We start from the raw sequence: 23,025 nt of genomic DNA, 5'->3' as shown, positions 1-23,025 counted from the left end.
TCAACTCTTGAAGATCTTGCCATTTTTTCTTTGTGATTGATCGTTTCGCTTGGTAGGTAGAGTGTAGGAAACTGAAAATCAAACTTGACAGAATTATTGGGCCTTCGAGGTAGATCCTCATAACTTGAACTAAAATCAGTCTTCGTATGTATTGTGCCGTTTGGGTTGTACCGTATGGCTTTCAAATCATATACAGTAAGATCACCTACTTTATGGCCTGGCCTAATGGAATCATATAGGCTACCATAGCCTTTGAAAAGTCTTTAAAAAATGAATGTGCCAAGTAGGCCTACAAAGACTTGTACGGGAAAGGTACAGTAGAACCTTCATAACAAGACTCTGATGGGAATTGTAAAATAAGACTTGTTATCAAGGTTGACTTCTTATCGAGGTTTGTAATAACATGTGATTAGGGCTAAAATAATTTTAAGGGGATTTGAAAATGACACTTGTTATCAAGGGCGACTTGTTTTCGAGGGTCTTCTTATCAAGGTTCCACTGTACTTTCCTTGCACTTCTTGTGATAGTGCAATACTGGCTTGGCAAGTGTATCTCCGTAGATTGAAGTTGAGTCTCGATATTGCTGTGGATGGAGTCACATTCCATTTGCGAGTGTCCTTTTGTTAAAAACTTTTGTTCTATTGTTACATTTTGTTCATTGGCAAGGTGAAGTAGAGCATTTGAAAACACTGCATTGCGGTTTTGGTATTTGCAGCCATCAGACCATAGTATTACTGGGATTTCTGAAGGACTTCTCTCAGTTTGTGGATAACAAGACGCAAACACTGAAGCCTCTAGGTCTGCAGCGGTTTCATCAAACCAGTAACACATGACTTCTTTAGTGTTCAAGTTATACATAGTAAAGTTATGTACATTTAACTTAGTCTTATAATATAGCGCACTTGCGTTTAGATAGGGGCATAGCTTGACAGATTCTAAATCTGATGTGAATACATGACACATGTCCTCTTTTGCATGTTCTTTGTCAGTCTGTTTTTCAGTGTGTGCCAAGTCCTTCAACATAATGTGTTCTTCATAATTTTCCTTCGATAGGTTATCAACCTCGAAACTGCAACATAGGTCACATTTATCCTTTTTAGGTTGATACAGTGATAACTGCAGTTTATCAAAACATTTTGTTAAATGTATGTCTACTGACATATTGTCTTGGTTTTCCATCTTCGTCCTTTTCATTTTCTGTGCATTTTTTTTTGTAGAATTTATAAAGCTGATGCTGACTCTTGAACATCTGCTCAAGGTACAGACGACTAGATGATTTCCTGCAGTAATGACTTGGTAATTTTGGCAGAGAAATCAAAAAATTTTCAGCGAATTCTAAAGCCTTTGGATTTTTTGACAGTGATTTCGTAGAGGGCCTTGATTTAGTTTCTTGAGGTACCATTCCAGTAGATGTAGTGTCTTCTAAACAAATATCCTTGCTAACCGATTCCCCACGGACCCAATATCTCACTGTCCATTTTTTTTATACCGAGTGTTTCCAAAAACATTTTTTGGCAAACCTGTTTTTTTTTTCGTCATTAACCATTAAATGGCATTTCAACGTGGTTCTCCTTTTAGAAATATCATCGTCTTCCTGCACAGTGGTCCGCCTCTTAACTGGACATTTGTTAACCATATTTATTATATAAACTTTCCTCTGGTCCCAATTCATCTTGTCCCAGTAATTCACGAAAATCTTGTTTCTATTTTCTTCACTAATTGTGTGACAAAATCGTACTTTTGACTTCATGCAAATATTCGAATTACAAGATGGTCCCATTTTTCTGCTATCTCTTGGGGTGTCATGAAACACCCTTCCGTCATGCGATTTACTGTACCCCAGATATTCCTTACCAAACATTCTAAGTTCTTTATTTTTGTTTTTTTTTCAATTTTGCTGATTGTTCTTTTTCCTTTTACGACGCGGCATCTGAACAGTTTCTTTGTGCAAGTCTATCTGGATATTATCTTCATCTTCACTGTGGTCAGGTCTTTCTGAAGCATCGTTGGTAGCCGAGTCGTTATTGTTCACGATTTCTTCTTCATAAATATTAAAATCTGCCTGTATATTACCTTCATTGTGGTCAGGTCTTTCTGAAGAATTGTTGATAGCCGGGTCATTGTTGACGATCTCTTCTTCATAAATTTGAAAATCTGCCTGTATATTACATTCATTGTGGTCAGGTCTTTCTGAAGCATTGTTGATATGCCTGGTGTTATCATGAAGTCTTCCATATTATTTTCAAAAACAAAATCCAATTTCATTATATCTATAAGCTCGTCAGGTATTTCCATGCTTTCATCAAGGAGTAAAGGGCTCCCACCTAAAAAAAAAAAAAAAAAAAACAACTGTATTCACCTGTATTTGAGGCACATTGCATTTTTACCCTCTTTAATACATTATTAAAAATTAGTGACACTTAAATGATGGTTTAAAACAACATTAATCACTATTTAAATACTCCCACTTAGGCTGATTAAAACATTAAACCTGTTCAGTTTTTTATCTAAGTTAACTAATCATTTAAATGTGACTAATAGTTTTTTGCAAATAAAAGTTAATTATTGTCGTGTTTGAATGTAAATATAAAAGTCTTTGATTTTTAAACTGTGAAAGTTGGGAAGATGAGTATTTATTGAAAGGTTATTGAGTAAATAATAATTATAACTAAATAAATATTCTCGTGAAAAAATGGGTTCTTACATGCAAGATAATCATGATCATGTTGAATTGATGCTGCATTTAATTGACACAAATCAGATGAATCAGTGTTTTCTTCTTTATTGCTGGTTTTCTCCTTATCAGACTCGTCTATCTTCTTGCGTTTTGACAACCCTCGTTTTTCTGAGAATGTTACATCGTTGTTTGAGCTTCGTTTGATTGCTTGAAATATTTCGATTTCTGAAAAGGTTTTTCCCTCCGCATCTGATTCTGAAGAGTCTGACTCCATTTTTATGGCCTAAAAATCAGAGTAAATAGTATTAACCCTCCGAATGTTAAGCGTCGTAAAAGCGACTCATAACACACCTGCAGTGGTGTTATGCGTTGCTTTTGCGACTCACAAACACTGTTTACAGCAACGGCTCTGGAACTGACTGAATCGGATTGAACTGGATTGAGTTAAGAATAGTTTTTTCAGCAGATTCAGAGCTTTCTCCTGATGTCTGTTTCTAGACGCTTTTCATTTTAGCTCCGAAAATATTGTAGCAGACAGCTGACGTGCGTATTTGTAAACAGCTTGGTTAACCTCGCACCGATGACTGATGTGTTTTATTACGTTTATCATTGTTTTAGTGTTAAAAATCAAAAGTAGTGATATACGTGGTGCATCATAAGAAGATGTAAGTGATTTTGAAGGGCTGGTTGATGATCCTGAAGAAGTAGGTAGTGATATTGATGTAAATTATCAGCCAGATTCCTAGCTATGGTTAGGCTATGCTTTCTTAGCTAAACGCTATGTACCGAAATCTGTTTTTTTGCCCATAACTTATTTATTTGCAAACCTACTTCCTTATATTGTTATATTTTTGGAATCCTCATAAAATTCTGAATAAAGTGACCAACGATACCAAAAACTCAATTTCGTAAAATTTGTCAGATAGGCGGTATTGTTTCTTTAACGACGATTTACAGTTAAGAACGATAGTACCTACTTCCGACTAATTAAATATGTTAATCAAGTCACAAGGTATCCCTCCCTTCCTTGGTTTTGGACTTTCACTCAAATCGTTATCGTAAATAAATCAATTTCCCATTATTGCATTATTTGCAAACAACTTTTAATGTAAAACATATCGGCGACAATTTAAAGAAACAAGCTTTATCCAAACAACGGTTTGTTATTTAATGGATGATGGATTCTCTAAACAATGATTGGTATATCACATTTGGAGGACATGTGACAAAATCGCATAAAATTGAAGTTTTGGACGTTTGTAATCTTATTTCTATAGTAGGTCGGCCATGTAGTCTAGGGAAAAGTACCAGTATAAAGAATTGTCGTCTAAATGTGGATATGGATAATTAGGTAGGCCTACGTACCCTATTGCTATGGGCCTATTGGCAATACGGTCCAGCGATTGCAGCACAGTAGCAGTGAGTAGAAACCGAAAGTGATACAATGGAAAAGCGAGTTTAGCAGCATTCGAAAACCTTTATTATGATCACAACAAAATCAAAAAAAATCTCCTGATATCGCAGCAACACCCATGATCTCCCACTGCATTTGAGATCATTACTTTGCACAATAACCGTCATTGAAGTGCCGTCAATGAGTGGAATCCTTGTTTGTAAGCTATTGAAGACGATTATTTAAAAAGTGTAAGTTTCCCAGCCCTATAGAATACGGATCACTGTTATCAAAACACCCAATCTCCAGGCCCGGTTTTGGCAGACTGGGCGTATGGTGGTTTGGGGGCGCCCGCTGAGTGCCCCTAAACCACCGCCTGCCAGCACTAGGAAAAAAGGGGGGCGCTGCTCTTGGGTTTGCCCAGGGCTCCACTGACCCCTGCCAATCTCCGGTTCCCGACCTGAATGATGCCTAGTTATTTAATTTCATTTACTATAACACATAATTGAACAATTAATTAAATCTTTTATGTAAGGTACAATGTTTGGATTTGCTTATAAAATGTGATCGGAAATGGTTGCTGTATTTGTGAACAACATTATTTAATGTAAACATATCAGTGACAGCTAGAATTAATAATAATCTTTATTTAAACATCTGTTTGTTATTTTATAGATGACGTATGTGGTAAACATTGGGAAAAAACTTGACAAAAATCGCACAAAATTGGGTTTTTGAAGGTTTACTATTTGATTTGAATCTTGATCGGTACTCTAGTTTTCTCGGAGTAGGCAGCGTAAATTGGCATTACAGACAGACGGACAGAAATTGAGAAAAGACTCGTTTAGGCTTTCTTAGGCTATGAAACATGGAAATAACCAAAAACTTCATGTTTCTACGCAATGTACAGAAAAAACTGTATATTTATTTACAGAGATAGATTGTTTGAAGTTTAAAAATCTTTACCTTCAGGCCAGTGACATAATGTGTTTGTTTATGATCCATACTATTTCTGCTTTAATATTGGTATATATTACCCTAGATTGGTTTGGATTGTTATATTTAAGCTACAGCTGGGATAAATCAAAACATGTCTACCTAAAAGGAAAACAATTTAAATGGTTGTAAAAAAGATGCTATACCAGCGATAACTAAGATTTAAAGTAGTGTGTTGTATTGTAAAAGTGACCCCGCTAACACTGGTTTTTGGGAAAAGTACCAGTACCGAGAATCATCGTTAAAATGTGGTCCTATGCACCAATAGGAGATGGCTCATAGGCCTATTGGTGGTATGGTCTAATGATGGCAGCGCAATAGCAGTGAGTCGAAGCCGAAAGTGACATATTGGATAAGAGAGTTAACAGAAAAACACTGTAACGATCACAACAAAATCGTTAAGGTCTTCTGAGATCGCAGTAACCCACTGCCGTTGTTTGTGATTATTTACTTGATACAACAACCATCGAAATGCCGTTAATGAGTGGAACTTGATATACGCTATTGGTGACGATTTAAAAATGTAAGTTTTCCAGTCTTTTACAATACTGATTTACGGTATTTTTACCGGTTATCTAAACTCAAGTAGAATTTTATAGACATAGAATCTCCAGGTTCCTGACCTGCATGATGATTATTTTAATTTACAGTCACATATTATTGTACCTGTAATCAATTAAAGCTGCTATTTATGTCTAAAGGTCTCTTAAGGTATATAATTGGTAAAAATGAATGGTTTTTTATTTTCTCGCAAAATGTGATTGGAAATGTTGCAGTATTTGTAAACAATATTTAATGTAAACATATCAGTGACGGCTAGTAGTGAGATCTTAATCCAAACAGCTGTTGTTGAGCGGAGCGAGCGAAGCTCTTATACGTAGACTCTTGTGCATTTCGTAATATCAAACTCCTCCTAGACGGCTGAAGCAATCGTTTTCAAACTTTGCATGGTGATTTAGATGATATCGGTGAGTGCCAACATCTACAGTATATGGTGTTAAAAAAATCTCTCAGAAATCCGCTCCACGGGGTCTCAAAGTTTCAATGTAATCCTTTATAAAAGCAGTATTTGACACATAAACAAAGGCATTAGATCAGCTGTTGGCTTTTGAATGCAGTAGATCAAGAATAACCTGATAGCATTATTCCACAGATACTAGAACAGAAACTGTATGGATCATAAATCTATATATTTAATACGCGACATGAAACTTTGTGAACAATAAGGCTTTTTAAATGCGCTACATTAAAAAAAAAAAAAAACAAAGAGGACGAGACGAAGGATTTTCATTCTGCTGCTATAAAGGAAAAGTGAATCTACCACCATACCAAGAAAGCTATTATATCCAGATCCTACTTAATGGAGCAAACTCCATTAAGAGTCCATCTGGAGTTAATGGTACAACTCTGCGCTCGCAATGGTCAGCACTCGAGCTAAAAATGAAGAACATAATGGTGGAGGGCCTTTCATGTATAAGGTGCACGACACAGTTTAGCACTCAATTGGCACCTTTAAACCGTCAGAAGGGGAGGATCCCACATATGCCCAAATTTATATGACGTCGAAACCGCTGTTCAAGAAAGAATGCTAAATAAAGCTAATGGCTCTTGCAGCACTGAAATTATACACATTTTGACTCAACATTTAGTTGATATTAATCCATATGCGCAAGTTTTCAGCATGATGAACTCCGTCCTGCAAAATATTCCTACGTGCGTATAGACAACGATCAAGCTCAAGACCAACATCGATACAACGACGCAACTTCTAACGTTGTTGCTATAATATCCTAATTTATTATTCGTGCGAATTCGCACGGGTTCAACTAGTATAATCAAATGACGACACTAGCTTGAATCTTGTACCAATAGCCTTATCATCTTGTTTGGACGTTTATTGACAGTTCTATTTTGAATAACAAAACAAACAAGTTTGCTTTCGGTCCATCCTACTAAATTAATTAGTTGAAGTTGTGCTTGAAATGTTCTAGGCTTACGGAAAACGCTTAGGCTATTTTAAATATTTTTAGTAGATATTTTAGGGATGAATTGGTTTGTAAATTAGTATATATGAATCTTGTGGGTTTTTCAAAAATAACAGAACCACGTTAATGCAAACCAAGTTGACGTGTTTACATGGTAATTCATACAGCTTTTAGCGAATTTCCCATATAGGGAATAAGCTATTACTGTAGTACTCATGGTAAGACCTGGACCCGGGACCGATTTACTTTTTTGTTTTGAGGTCCCTAGAGCCCAAAACCACAATCTGTTTGAATTAATTTATATATTATATAATATAATAAGAAAAGTCTTTCCTAAAATTTGACTTTGCAGAAGTCACAAATGTAGTCTTTGGCTGAATCCCAACCCGTACATTCAGAATGGCTCCCAAGACGAGCACATTACACATCTGTACCTACATAGCTCATTGTCTTGTCCTATATCCCCACACACAGAACGTATGTCCAATGTTGTTTTGTCAACAATGTTCCAATGTTGTTTTGTCAACAATGTTGGGGTCTACGATCAATGCTGTCCTCATCTTGATCTTGGCAGAGAGGTGCTTCTTCCATGTCTGACTCATCCAATGTGTCCTTCGCCTTCTTCTTTCGGTTTTTAGGCTTCATTCTGTTGTCGTCTGAACCTTTTTCAGTTTTCACTTCCTCCAAGTTCAACATTCTGGCAGCCTTCTTAAGTTCTCTGGTCTTTTTCTTTGTCAAGTTATTCCGTATTTTTTTCGCAACTACTTCCAACTTTATTTTCATTGGTGTTGAAGTAAATGATTAAAGAATTCAGATATATGGATAAAATTAGATTAAACTGTAGATGTAGATAGATAAATAAAGAGAGAAAAACTAGATATGTTTCTTTGTGGACTGTATTTCTTCAACTGAACAAAAGTTAACAAGATATAGCATAGTTATTACGAGAACAGCTGTTAGAAACAGTAAATTAGCAAAATAACTTTAAACATAAGCAATTCTGAGTCCTGCTTTTCTCTTGGAACTACCTTCCTGACATTTGGAAGTCTGGGTTTTTTTTGGGAATCGGAGCAAATTCTAAAAACAAATTTGGCGACGTTGACTGCTAAGAGGAGTAAAAAATAGGTCCTCTTGACGTTGACGGCTTAGAGGGATCAAAAATAGGTCCACTTATAGTTGACGGTTTAGAGGGGTCAAAAAGGGGTCCACTTTGTTTGGACTGGTCTTGTCTAGATACGGAAATTATGGCTTCGACATTCCCTAGTTATCAAAATTATCTTTCTTTCAACACAAAAATCATGAAAATCCGTCCAGTGGTTGATTCAGAATCGTGAAATAAAAAAATTCCTGTCACGTTTTAATATATACGAGCTGTTGACCCGTCCTACGTACGGGAATCGAGTAGTCCTTTAAAACCGTCTCCCTGTCTGATAGCTTAGGGAACGTTACCCAAAACGGACAAGATCTAAAAAAATGTCAAGCGTGAAATTTTGATTTTAGTTTCATTTTGAAACATCTTGTGAAGATTTGACACCGTGTCCTGCAGCACTCGTCTCTGCTTCTTTACTGCCCCCTTTCTGATGACATCTTTTTTGCCGGGACACATAAGACTGACCCTGTCGTCTTCAAAAAAATCTAAATATGATCTCAGAAAACTGCTGCCTTGGAGACTTCTTTTCTTTTCTTTCATAAGCATAAGACATGGAGTTATTGTTTGTTTCCCTCTTCCGGGAGTACGGCACCAGACTCTTGAAGTACTTTTGTACTTTTTCAGTAAATCTTTTTATTAAATACAATTATTAACTAGAACTGTATGAAACTCAATTTAATCATTTCATAATGTTAGCATTGAACTAGGGGAACAACAACATTAAATTAAACAAACATAATAATACTTAATTCTGAACATCTGTGTATCTTAATAACATATGTAACAGTGGTCCCCCCCTTAAAGTTTTGTGCGTAGCATCTGGTCCACGTGTCGTCTCCAAGTTTGACCATCATCCATTTTAACGTAATAATGAAGATTACCATCTTTAATTTCAACTGTTCCCAAGGCCCACTTGTCTCTTCCTGAATAATTTCTTACTTGTACGCGGTCCCCAGGATTGAATCTTCGCATTATACCTTTTGGACTGGTAGGTTCATGTTTTCCTCGAGGCTTTAGTAGACTTAGATAAGTGCGAATCTTTCTATTAAACATGAGGAAATATGAAGAGGTTCCCGTTGAATTAGGAGCTTGGCGGATCTGCATTAGAAATCTATGTATTTTTTCATCGATGGTCCCAGGTTCCTTTTCCATACATTTAAGTGATTTCTTTACAGTTTGAACAAAACGTTCAGCCTGCCCATTAGATGAAGGGTGATATGGTGCAGTTGTTTTATGTGTAATGCCACACTGTTCAAGGAAGCTAGTAAACTCTAAGGAAGTAAACTGTCGTCCATTGTCTGACACAAGATCTGGTAATCCAAAAGTAGAAAACATTTTTCGCAACTCCTTTACTGTCCAAGTAGCTGTAGTACATTTCGTAGGCAATACTTCTATCCATTTGGTAAATGCGTCAATGACTAACAGGAAGTAAAGTCCATTTGTAGGGCCAGCAAAATCAATGTGAATCCTTTCCCAAGGTCTAGTAGCTGGTATCCAAGGATGGGTCACTTCTTTGTGTGGTGCATTTTGTTTTTCTCGACACGCTCTGCATGATGCAATCATCTCCTCGATATCTTTGTCTTGTCCTTTCCAATAACAAAAACTTCTGGCTAATGCTTTCGTTTTCAATACACCCATGTGTCCAAAGTGTAATTCATTCAAAACGATTTTAGTAAGAGACTTCGGAATCACAACCCTCCATCCCTTGAGGATACAACCTTCATGAAGACTCAGTTCACCATCGTGAAATCCAAGTTTTTCAACAGACTGGCCATTTTGTAAAGCGTGTACTATCTTATTCATTTCCGTGTCATGGGAAGTTTCTTTTGCTACCAACTTATGATCCAAACTCATTTGATTGATCTGACTTGTTAGGAAAACATCAATTTGGTCAATGCAGGTACTATTTTGTGTCTCAGTAGGAAATCTAGAGAGAAAATCAGCGTTTCTATGTTCATTTGATCTTCTGAACTCAATGCTGTAATCAAAGCCTGATAAATAATGAGAATAATTGAACAAGCGAGTTGCAGACATGGATGGAAGATTTTTTTCTAGGTTGAAGATTGTGACTAGTGGTTTGTGGTCGGTTACGAGGGTGAATTTGCGACCGTAACAATAAGTAAAGAACTTTTTAAGGCCCCAAATAATGCCAGTTGCTTCCTTGTCTATCTGACTATATTTTTCTTCAGGCTTCGTCAACGTTCGAGAGGCAAAAGCAATTGGTTTCTCAGTCCCATCAGGAAAACGGTGTGATATAACAGCGCCTAACCCAACAGGAGATGCGTCTGTTGCTAATACTAGCGGTAATTCTGGACTGTAGTGGCAAAGAACAGTATCACTGGAGATAACTTTCTTGATTTGTTGAAAACTCTGTTCACATTGTTCATTCCAAACGTATTTGTTCCCTTTCTGTAAAAGTTTATGTAATGGTTTCAGTAGAGTTGCTAGGTCTTTTATGAATCGGTTGTAATAGTTTACCAAACCTAAAAATATCCGGAGTTCGCTTACATTCTCAGGTTTTCTTGCCTTTGCTATGGCAGCCACTTTGTCCATACATTTATGTATACCCTTTTCATCAATGACGTGGCCCAAATAATGTATTCTTCTCTGGAGAAACTTGCATTTGTCACGATTGAGTCTTAAACCTTTTTCTCTTAGTTTTCCTAAGACACTTTCCAAACGTAGAAGTAGTTCCTCTTCTGAATTTCCCTGAATGACTATATCGTCAAAGAAGCACTGTATTCCCTCTAGGCCTGCCAATGTCTTGTCCATTGTTTTCTGCCAAATGCCAGGAGCAACTTTAATACCAAACATTAATCTATGTACCCTGTACTGTCCCTTATGTGTGCTTAAGGTTTGAATATTTGCACTATCACTGTCCATTTCCAAATGAAGGTAAGCGTTTCTTAAATCTAGTGTACAAAATAATTTTCCACCATTCATGTTGACAAATATGTCTTCAATTTTGGGAATAGGGTGATGTTCATCTTGGATCTGCTTGTTTACTGTCACTTTGTAATCCGCGCATATTCTCACATCTCCGTTAGGCTTGACTACTGGAACGATTGGTGTTCCCCACTCAGATTCTTGAGTTTTCGAAATTATTCCTGCCTCTTCCAAGCGGTCAAGTTCTTGTTCGACTTTCAGTTTTAATGCGTACGGCACAGGCCTAGCCTTCATAAATACTGGACGAGCCTCATCGACAAGTTGTAAGTGTCCAAGTTGATCTGGAATCTTACCGATACCTGGCTCAAACACATCCTTGAACTTCTCTAAAAGGTTGTCGAGACCACCTACTTTTGGGTAATGTTGTACTGCCTTTAGTTCAGCCCAGTCTAACTGTACTTCTCGCAACCAATCGCGACCAAATATTGCATCAAGGTTGTCATCCACGATGTAAAGTTTGCCTGTAAATTCCTGATCTTTGTATGTGCAATGCACAAAAACAACTCTTTTTGGTTTGAAAACTTCTCGAGTGTATGTTCGTAGCTGCACTTGTGTATGAAAAATTTTCCTATTAATCTCAAGTTTCTTGAATGTAGAGTAAGACAGAGTACTTATAGCAGAACCTGTATCCAGTTCCATTTGAACTGGTTTACCTTCAACTGATAAATCAAGCATAATTTTATCTCCATTTCTTCTATCTATTTTGAAAATCTCGTGTTGTTCATCTTGACAGTCTTCTTCTTCGGCTTGGTGAATTTTCGTTCTTGTAGATCCTAAACATACTCTGGCTAAGTGTCCCTGTTTCTTGCATTTGTTACATATCTTTGAAGCAAACTCGCAGTTATTTGCCCTATGGTTTTGAGAACCACATCTGTAACATTTTCCTTTAAGGCTCTCAAAAAGAGGTGAAGGCCTTTTCTGGTTTGACGTCATGAGCGATTTAGTTGATACATTTTTGTATTTAACTTTTGCGTAACAAGCTCCACTTGACTGTCGTTTGAGGTAGAGTACAAAAAAGTCTTAATTTTGTTTTTGGTCAGTGGTATGACACCATGCAATTTTTGTGTTCCATCAATGGTGCGGCTTTTGTCAAATCTGTTTTTTAGTTTGATTTCTTGTTTGATGTGATCTTCTGTTGTGAGATATGTAAAATGTATTCCATGGATGTTATCTTTTGCAAAATTATAAAATTCTACCGGATTAAGAATTTGCTCAGAGAGAGGTCTTTGTAGGCTGGCTTTTGCTGTCAATCTTTTCACCGTACCACCTATACCATCACTGGTTCCTTTTCCATGGGAAGTGGCAGAAAAATGCCATTCTGCACTAACCCCAAAGTCCTCCTCATGATGGCATAAATTGATAAAGTTTTTTCTATTTTTGTATTGTGCTGCTGAGCCATCAGAAAAGTAGTAAATTTTGGAAGGTTTCTCTCTGAATGTTCTTGTCAAAAATTCAATCAAATAGGATTGGAAAAGGTGGACTGCGACTGTGTCGTGGGTTAAATGCTCAGATATAATCACATAGCTGATGTGCTGGACTTTCTCATCTTCTTTATAGTACGCTACAAAGGGGTGAACAGTCGCTTGAGAGTTTGTCCAGTGGTAGCCCTGGACCTCATCTTGGATAACGAACGTATAGTTTTCTGAGAAGTCGCAAACCACGAGGAACTCGCCTTCTTTAAGTTCACTTTTTTTTGCTCTTTGAAAATTTGCTTGCTGTGATGCTATGAATGAGTGTCGTTTTAGGGAGTCCAACTTTTCAAACAAGGAGTCAAGAAATTCTTCTGTCGATTGTACTAAAGTCTCTAGAGATGTGCGATCGACTGTAACCCACTTTTTATACGTTACCTGGTCAATGTTATTAGAATCCAGAACGTTTTCAAAATGATCTCTCAATGTTTTTTGTCCAGGGCAATGTTCACATTCATTAAAATAGCACTGAGGTAAAGGTGGATTGCACATAACTTGGGCAATGCAATGCTTATAGGTCACATCTTCTGAAGATAGTTTGGAAATCCTACAGCCATCTAACATCAATTTAAAGTTTTGGTGGGTAGTGCAGACACATACACTGTGAGTACCACTTCCACCTGCCAACAAACAGTTCTTAGGCCTGAGGTCTGCAAATTTAGAGAAACCTATCTTTATCTCAGGGTGCTGGTCTTTAAACTTAGCATATATTTCTTTAAGATTACACAGCACCAATCGTTTTTGCATTTCGGTCTTTTTACCATCGATTTTTTGTAACAACAAAGTCCTTTTTCCCTGGCATTGGACGGCTTATGTAATCAGAACAGTAAAAGCTTTTTACTAAGTCAACAGTTGTGTTGTAAAGAACTTTGCCTGGTTTTGGGTTAGGGGTTGACAAAATCCCCTTTTCTTTAACCAATTCTTTTACTTTCCTAGCCATATAGTTAGAGCAAGAAAACTCTTCTTTGATTTTATTTGGTGGCCAACTTTTAGGAAGTACCGTCAATTTTGTCATCTTCTCACTTCTTGATTTTGCGTTAAAGAATTTTTCTTTTAGTTGTGATATCATTTCATTTTAAGTTGAATCAGTTTTTGCCGGTTCTTCATCTGACATTTCAAGGTTTAGTGTTCTTTTTATTGTTGAATTTACCTTTCTTAATTTGGTTTTCGGATAGTTTTTTTCAACTAAGCGCTTTTTCTTAATAGGTGTTTCGCCCAACGCTTGTAATGAGTTATTTAATGTTTCAACTGCAATATCAGATGACACACTAGGCCCAATTGATTCTTGAGAGGTGTGGGAGCTCTGTGAATCTGTCTCGTCTGAATCAAGGGTTTCCGGTACATGAGGCTTGTTTACATTTTCAGCAATTTTCTTCCTACAACTGTCACACACCTTTTGGCCTAATATTAAAGAAGGTAGTTTTTGTATCATGCATTGGCTAACATTGGCAAGTTCTTTTTATGGTTATTATGTCCATTTACATTGAAGGGGTTACAGCATACAGCTGATATGTTTGGCATATTGATTGTTTTTAAATAAGATTCTTTGATTCATAACGTTAACACATTTATTTACATACTTAACACTTAACACATACACTAAATAACTGATACTGACTTTAAAACTAAAATTTAATGAAAAGGAATAGGTATTTGAAAAGCTAATGAAATATAAGACTTTTCACTCTGATTCCACAGATCAACAACAGTTTGAGGTTATGTTACCACAAATTGGAGGGAAATTAGTGAAGAAGAAGAAAAGAAAATTTAAAAAAAGTATTGGATATAATATGTAGTATAATTTTATTTACCTAGGACACTGGTTGTTTCTACTAGTAATGTCTATTAACTTGCATTACTTATGGCTTAATAATGAAAAGTTCTATGGCTACAGTAGTTAGTTTAAATTAATGCACTTGCCCAATATAAACAAGGGCTTTCTATAAGACACTTAACTAGATAAAATTAAATTAAATTATGATCCCATTCAATCCCATGTTCAAACTTGCACCATGTGTAGATAACCTGAGGTTAAATATATATTTTTTCTATTTTTAAAAATACAGTTTTTTGAAAACCGCCATTTTGAATTTTTTGAAAAAGTTTTTGGAAAATTTAAAATCCTTAAATATGGTCATTATGCATATCAAATTAAAGCCCTTTTAACTACCTACAAAATGAGCCTACTCTGACTTCTCTAGGTGCAACATAACTCAAGTTATGGTGATTTGAAAGTTTGTCCGCAAGTCAAAAACCGCCGTTTTCGGCCATTTTGAAAATTGAATAAATAAAAAACCGCCAGAGATAAAAATTTATAAAAAATCGTTTTATGCTTATAATTACTAGGACTAGCAGCATACCAAATTTCATCAAAATCTGAGAGGGTCAGGTTGAAAATTTTGTTTTTCAGGTTGATTTGACATGGAATGGCCACAAAAGGCACCTAAACCTACAAATGTCAAACAGCTTAGGTCTTTTTTAGGATCCATAAACTATTATGAAAGGTTTATCCCTAGGTTGCATGCGCTGTGCTTAAGGTTACATCGACTTACTAGCAACAGATCGAAATGGATCTGGACAGAGAAAGAAGATGAAGTATTTACAAAGGTCAAAATGATTCTTTCGGAAGAAGACAACAGTTGTTCCATATGATGAATCCAAACCTCTAGTGTTGGTGTGTGATACGTCAGAAGACGGTCTTGGGAGTGTCCTAATGCACAAGTGTGAAGATGGTCTGGAAAAACCAATCGCGTATGCTAGCAGAACTCTTTCAGATGCTGAGAAAAGATACTTGAATATTGATCGAGAAGCACTTTGTAACCGAATTCCCAACTCCATTGATCAAAAGGGTGAAGCCCTTGGAAGCGCAAAACCAATGGTGGGATTCCGGCACAATATTGCTGAGGTGGAGGACCAACAATAACAACACAAGAGCTGGCTGGACACAAATATAAATTTATTCATTCTAATATATATATATAAATGCAACAATGATTCTTAAACACAGGGCAGGAACCTAACCCAACCTAACCTAAGATCTGGTTGTCCCTGAAAAGCCTTCAATTGGGAGATGTGGGTCTGCGGGGAAAATTTCGAAGTTCGGTGTGGACCAGTCATGTTGACTACACATTTGAAAGGACAATGAACACAAATACAACAAATTTACACATAACAATTACCTACCTAAGACCTCTAATTCACAGATGAGAACACAACCACGGGGCCAACAATCAACATCAGCCCGCCACCAACAGGCCAAAATCAGAATCATGAGACGACCACAAAAACAAATAAATAACTAACAGACAAAGAACAAATGAACCACTATGACTAAACACAAATGCCATGTCCTCCTAACCTCAACAAATTTCATTTGAAAAAATTACCAACTTTATTTACTGTGCAAAAAAAATTTTTTTTTTTTCCTACTACTTTTATCAACCTACTGCACAGTAAATTGGACCAACCACGCTCTGCTACCATTTGTAACCGAATTCCCAACTCCATTGATCAAAAGGGTGAAGCCCTTGGAAGCGCAAAATCAATGGTGGGATTCCGGCACAATATTGCTGAGGTGGAGGACCAACAATAACAACACAAGAGCTGGCTGGACGCAAATATAAATTTATTCATTTTAATATATATATATAAATGCAACAATGATTCTTAAATAACAATAATAAATAACACATTGCCCTAGCCAAGATAATAATTAAGTTAAAGCTTTTAAAACATTTAAAAATTTCTTTAATAAAAATACAATTTAATTTAAAAATGAAAATCGAGTTAAGTGACACTAGGCGTAAGTGACATTTTGCAAAAGCATTTAGTATACTAACTCAAACAAATTTAAAACAAATTAGCTTAGGTGGCCACCTTATAAAAATCATTTAAAACAATTAATTTAATGCCTTTAGTCCTAGGCCTACATTAAAATAAATAATTTTTACATTTAAACGAACATAAAAAACATTTACACATATCAACAAATGTGGTCGCCTCGCAAAAATATATTCCAAGCGGTTAAAATTAACCGTCAAGGGCAAAAAAAAAAGGGTTTTACCCTCAATCAAGGGGTGTGAAACAGAATTAAGGAATAGAATTTAAAATAGGAAAAAAAATATTAAGTAAGTAAATTTAGAGAGGAAAGACTAATTAGTTAAATTGCAGGTAAAAAGATTACAGATTTTGTTATATAAGTTAAATAAAAGCCTATGTTGAGTGAGATTTCTTCATGATGGATGAGACTCTCCAAATGGACTGGACTGACCTGACCGTAAAACCTTGCTGGCATCCAGGTGAGTTAGCAGGAAGTAGAAGTAGGCCGAGAACATGGTGGCCGCTTCCCAGACACTGCAGCACGGTATTAGGCCGGAGTAGACATAGGCCTAGCTGCGTAGGTGTCACCATCAGTGGGTGGTGGTGCACAGTCAGTGGTGTGACGCAGTCCCATCCGCCCGGGAGAAGGCTCATCGTGGTGCAGTTGTTAGCATTCTAATGGTGGCAGGTTTCAAGTGGAGTCGCCGACCCTGATACAAAGTATAGATCACTGACCTGGCCTAATTAAGCTAACATGTCTCGGAGTCCATATATTTAGGTTGCACTAGGCCTGAATAATTCAAAGGGCGTAAAACATTCTCTTTACCTGCAGTCAGCGACCACATTTTTACAAGTTGTTCTGTAGTCTAGCCTAATCAACATGGTTCTCTAGAGAAAGGTAACATGATCTCACATGAATAAAAGTGCATGAATGTGCTTGCTTACTATTCACAAGTTTAGGACAAACAAAATGGATATTTAAGTTATTATCTTGGCTAGGCTACTGTAATTGACCAGAGCAACAATTTAGGCTAGCAAAAGTTACTAGCACAAACAAAATTAGAACTAGCCTAGAAACTTTTAACATGATTGGGTCCAGACCAGCTCACAGTTAAAACACAGAAATTACACAAAATGACTCAAAAATTACACAAAAATGACGTTAACACTTTAACTTGGTCTTTTAACCTTAAACATGAAAATTGGCTCAACTTTTAATATCACTTGTACTGACAAAGTTAACTCAACGAGGCATGCACATGTGTTATCTAGTGGACTCGAAACTCTCAGAAAACAGTACAATAAACATCAAAATGACTCTATAAAACATTTCTGAACAATAGTGAAACAGTGAAAAATGAAACAAAATGAAATAAGCGAGGACTAGGCCTGGCGAATTCAACTTACCCGTGGTATGAAAACTCTTAGCCAAAGTACGTCATGCTGACGAGAAATGAAACGGATCTATGAAGTCCAAACTACAGGGTTCACAAAAAGAAAACTTTTCCAGATGAGGGCCCCGTATTAGGGACAAATCTCAAACCCAAAATCTGAGAAACGGGAGCCACAAAATGTCATCCGACGAACGTCCAGCAGACGCGGCCAGTAGTACCAACCACGCAACAAATTAAACAGTGCCGTTGAGCATTGAGTACATACACACGGCACAACTTGCAATTTTATTTGCTGTAAGAAAGTTTCACCAATATGTATATGGACGAAGCTTCACACTTGTCACCGATAATTGTCACCGATCATAAACCCCTTCAAAGAATATTTGGAGAAAACCGGAATCTTCCAAAGGTAATGAACAATAGGTTGGTGAGATGGGCCCTAGAACTGAATCAGTACAATTTTCAAATCAAGTACAGGAAAGGAGATGAAAACGTTTGTGCTGATGCACTATCCCGTCTTCCCATCAGAATCAGAGAAGAAGCTACCGATGTAAGAGACATAAAGTTTTTAAACATGGATAAAGTTGAGACATTGATGTCCTATAAGGAACTCAAACATAACAGCAGTTTGGACAAGGAGATCAAATTAGTACAAAGTTATGTGCTAAATGCATGGCCAGAGAAGGTACCAGATAACATTAAAACATTTAAACAAAAGAAAGAAGAATTATCAGTTGAAGATGGTGGTTTGGTAGAGTTGTTGTGCCAACAAATATGAGAAAAATATCTTGAGAATTTTGCACTGTGGCCACCCTGGAATTTCAGCTATGAGATCAATTACCAGATACTATGTATGGTGGCCTGACATTGATAAAGACGTTGAAATGCATGTAAAGACTTGTGAAGCATGTCAAGAAAACAGAGGAAACATTGAAGAAGTCCCGGTCTATCCATGGAACATTCCTGAAAAAGTGTGGGAAAGAGTTCATTTGGATTTAGCTGGACCAGTTGATGGAGTAATGTGGTTAGTAGGGATTGACGCGCTATCTAAGTGGGCAGAAGTTGAATGTTTAAGAACAACGACTTCAACTGCCATAATTCAAAGATTAAGATCGTGGATGAGCAGGTATGGGATACCATCACAAGTAGTAACTGACAACGGGCCACAGTTTGTCTCTACTGAAATGGGAGCATTTTTCAAGAGACATTCAATTCGTCATATAAGAACTACTCCTTATCATCCTAGAAGTAATGGCTTAGTTGAACGTCTAATAGGGACTTTGAAAAGGCGTTACAGAACAACAAAACAAGAAATTAATGATTCTTCATTGGCATTGCAAAATGTGTTGTTCAGTTACAGAAATGCCCTACAAAAAACAACAGGACGAGCCCCTGCAGAGTTGTTTCTTGGTCGAAGAATTCCAACTATTGTAAGGGTTCATAAAATTCGTCAATATTTATAATAAAACTAAACCCTTACTAGCAGAATCACCTCGCCAATTCGCCGAAGTTCAAAAATGTAAACAAAACAAATTAGCAGATGACACAAGTTCAGCAACAGCTGATCTTGTGATTCACCGCCATACCACCGGGCCGCGCATCAGTCGCCCGCGCCTGCGCAGGAACCCCAGCCACAGCGCTGGATGTGCGCGGCGCTCGGAGAGACAGTGAGTCGGGGTCGGCGAGAGTCGACAGTCAGCAGGAAGCAGGAGCAGTGGCCTGAGCAATTAGGCAGAAGACGGACGCCCGACTCTACACGCCAAGTAAGTGGACGCCATTCGCCATTCGCCGTTGTTAATATCCTAGGGCGCCTAGGATAACTCGACCTCACTCGCTATCGTTTATTTCCTGTTAATTAATTACGCTATTTAAGTCAAACGTCCGCGGGAAGTTTCGTCTTAAATTTAATTGAAGTATAAACAGAGATCGATTTATTTAAACCGGTGAATATCTTTATCGTTTTACTATAACATAGAGTGTTATCTGTTTTGTTAAAATAACTCGGTAAATATATAACGATCAGCTTTGATTTTTGGAATATCTTAATTTCGTTCAATACATAATTTATAGACCGTGAGTTCAAAGAAGTAACGGTCAGAACGAGATCCGCCCGGTTATAATTCCTTTCTGTTTTAATTGTGTTGTTTTATTTGTATTGTTTAAATCTATTCAAGTTCGATCGGTTTCGGTCACGCAAGGTGGCGTTTCATATTCGTGTGTTTTTTTTTGTTTGCTTTGTTTATCGCGTAGGTCCGTGAGAACACGGTGTTACCGGTACCTAAATATAATGTGTGGTGTTTAGTTTGTAGTCAATGTTGTTCGTAATTACTGTAGCAGCACTTCAGCTGTGAGGTATTTTATCTATGGGAATAAGAGTTAATTAATAGTGGATTTATTAGAGTGATTTTAATACTTTGTTGGCTTCTTTACTAACTAACACGCTTTAATTTGCTTGTACATATTTCAGAACTATACTAACCATTGTAGCTATTCATTATCTTTTATACTAGAACCAGTGCACAGTAGTTATGTTCTATGTCGTTGGTGTTAATGTTCTATGTAGTTGCTTTACTATATTTGCCACTTCATTATTAATTATTCATTTAGCCTTCCACTAATTATTGATGTGTTGAACAATATGCATTTAAATATTCTAACTCATGATACGACTCCGCTACTAACACACTAACCTTAGAAATTGCTTCAAATCTTAGCATAACGCTTAACCTTTGCTTAACCTTTGACTATTAACGCTTAACTAAGGCTTTGGGGATTCGTATTGGCTTTGGGAATTTTAATTCGCCGTGACGTTAGACAGTTAAGCCCCAACTTCTCTTTCCATTCTTTACCATTTCCTTGATTCCTGGACTGTTGCTAATTGAGTGATCTGTGTATCGTATGTGTTGTGTGTGTGCAGCTAACTGCTTTGGTTAGCTGTAGTTTGCTAAGTAGCTTTTCTTCTTTCTCTATTACTTCGGGCACACCGGAAATAAGTTAGATTTAATTAGCACTTAAGCTCTTAGCTATAAGTCTCCTACTCTGTCACTTTATGACTATGAATGTTTGTTGCTTGCCACAAACTTTTCTTTCTTCTTTCTCTATTACTTCGGGCACACCGGAAATAAGTTAGTTCTAAGTTAGCTTTAACCTATTCCGGAAAACCCGGAAATAAGTTAGTTATTAGCTAGCTTTAACCTATTCCGGAAAACCCGGAAATAAGTTAGTTATTAGCTAGATTTAACCTATTCCGGAAAACCCGGAAATAAGGTATTTATAAGTTAGCTTTAATTACTTCGGGCACACCGGAAATAAGTTATATATAAGTTAGACCTAAGCTATCCCGGAAAATCTGGGAATAAGTTAGTTTTTAGTTAGGCTTAATCTATTTGAAATAAGTCTTTGTGTGCTCAACCTGTCTGTGTGTGTGTGGGTGTGTCTCGTATGTTACTCTTTCTATAACGACCCTTCTCCGCCCTACTCTGTATGTTCGTTTGCACCTTTCCATATTCCTACTCTCTCACGGGGCTTTGAACTAGTCCACTCGCCCGAAACGCATTGTATTATTTTAAATAATAAAGACGCATCTAAACTAATTCTGCTCGGTCCGTGGCGCATGGACGTAGGGTATTAAATTAAATAAATAATTAACACTCCACCGAGGAGGTTGTGAACAGAGTCGCGCACGAAGCTATAACTTCGAAACAAAATCTCGCCCTCCCTCTTTTATTCACTCGTTTCCTGGCAATGATGAGGCACGAATAAAGCCAAGAGGCAAAATATTCCCGCCTGAGCCAGGAAAACGACTTTAGGATACAAAAGCGGGAAACCCGACCAAAATTGACCCCCGGAATAACCCAGCTCGGCTAGGCTATCAGGGACGCGTAACGCCCCGACCCGATAAATTAACGAAACACACCCGGAAGCGGGTTACAAAATGGCGCCCGAACAGGGACTTATCGCATAATATATTGTTTGAAATAGAGAGAAAAATGGCAGGCGCAAATGAGAAAAACGACGAGATAACACACCCGACCGTCAGTACACCCGAAACTACTATTGGTCCAGTTACGACCTTGTTAACGCACACAACGCAAACACTTACCGCCGTTTCCGTACCTTCAATAGGACAACCCATATCAACGACGAGTACCGGCGCGATCCCAAAACCAAGAATGGAATCAGGGCGCGACTTGTCAGGCCTTACAACCTCGCAAAAAGTAGGTTGGGTCTATTATCTTAAGAAAAAGGAATTAAAAGAGAAGATGAGCGAATACGGTCTAGACACTGAGGGTAACAGCGATACTCTCAGGAGCCGCTTTGTTGAATTCTTAAGACAATCCGCCCTGCCAGCGACAGAAGCCGGGCCGGAATTTAGTGAATTTATACCTCCAAGTGGAAATGGAGGTGATAATTACTTTACTAGTTATCGTAACGACGACAGAAACGCGACCAGCGAAGAATCAGTCGTTGTAAGGGAAATGCTTGGCCTGCCGCCTGACGCGAGCGTCAACACGGTAAAACGAATGCTCTCAGTCATTTCCATGGCAAACAACGCCGCTCTTCCGCCAATGACATGTCATGAGGCCCATTACCCGTTGAACTTAAATACTTACACAAGTGTGTCCCCAGCAACGAACATGCAAATGACTTCACGCCCTCAACATAATTACCAAACAAATAACGCACCTCTGCAGTATTCAGGGGAAACCAATTACGCTAATCCGCTTTCCGCAGCAGCGATTTGTAACATAGCTAGAAAGTGGAATCTCCACTACGACGGAGACCGTAACCCCGTATCTTTTCTAGAGCGCTTAGAAGAATTAAGACATTGCTACGAGATAGCCCCCGCTGATATTTTGAAAGCTCTTCCTGAGCTGTTGCGTGGAAACGCACTTCTATGGTACAGAAATAATAAGGATTTCTGGCAAACTTTTGAGGACTTCAAAGAATCTTTTGAGGTACAATTCTTGCCCCCGGGGTACAAAAGAAATCTAGAAGACGAAATTCGATTGCGAACTCAAGGCGAAAATGAACCATTTCGCAGCTTTGTTGTCGCGCTGACGACTCTTATCCGACGATGTGGTGGCTATAGTCTAGATCAAACCCTTGATCGGTTATTCCTCAACATGCGACCCGAATATAAGCTGACACTAAGAAGAGACTTTTGTATCAGTTTATCTGATATGATTCAGGAAG

General features: G+C 37.5%; 1 protein-coding gene across 1 annotated transcript; it reads right to left on the bottom strand.

Moving 5' to 3' along the window:
- Nucleotides 1-8,999: 8,999 nt before the first annotated feature.
- Nucleotides 9,000-12,080, bottom strand: LOC128984302 (uncharacterized protein K02A2.6-like). Its single transcript, XM_054403608.1, has one exon. It carries the CDS (start codon nt 12,078-12,080, stop codon nt 9,000-9,002), a length of 3,081 nt encoding a protein of 1,026 aa, XP_054259583.1.
- Nucleotides 12,081-23,025: the final 10,945 nt, after the last annotated feature.

Source organism: Macrosteles quadrilineatus, unplaced genomic scaffold (genome assembly GCF_028750875.1).
Source record: "Macrosteles quadrilineatus isolate MER2022 unplaced genomic scaffold, UCM_ALF_1.0 Scaffold_2__2_contigs__length_208266976, whole genome shotgun sequence".
NCBI classification, from domain to species: domain Eukaryota; kingdom Metazoa; phylum Arthropoda; class Insecta; order Hemiptera; family Cicadellidae; genus Macrosteles; species Macrosteles quadrilineatus.
Note: the sequence above shows the minus strand (reverse complement) of the source record. Positions and strands in the feature narration are given on the sequence as shown.

Excerpts from the sequence above, each read along its gene's own strand:
- LOC128984302 (XM_054403608.1), bottom strand. The coding sequence starts at position 12,080 with ATGACGTCAAACCAGAAAAGGCCTTCACCTCTTTTTGAGAGCCTTAAA.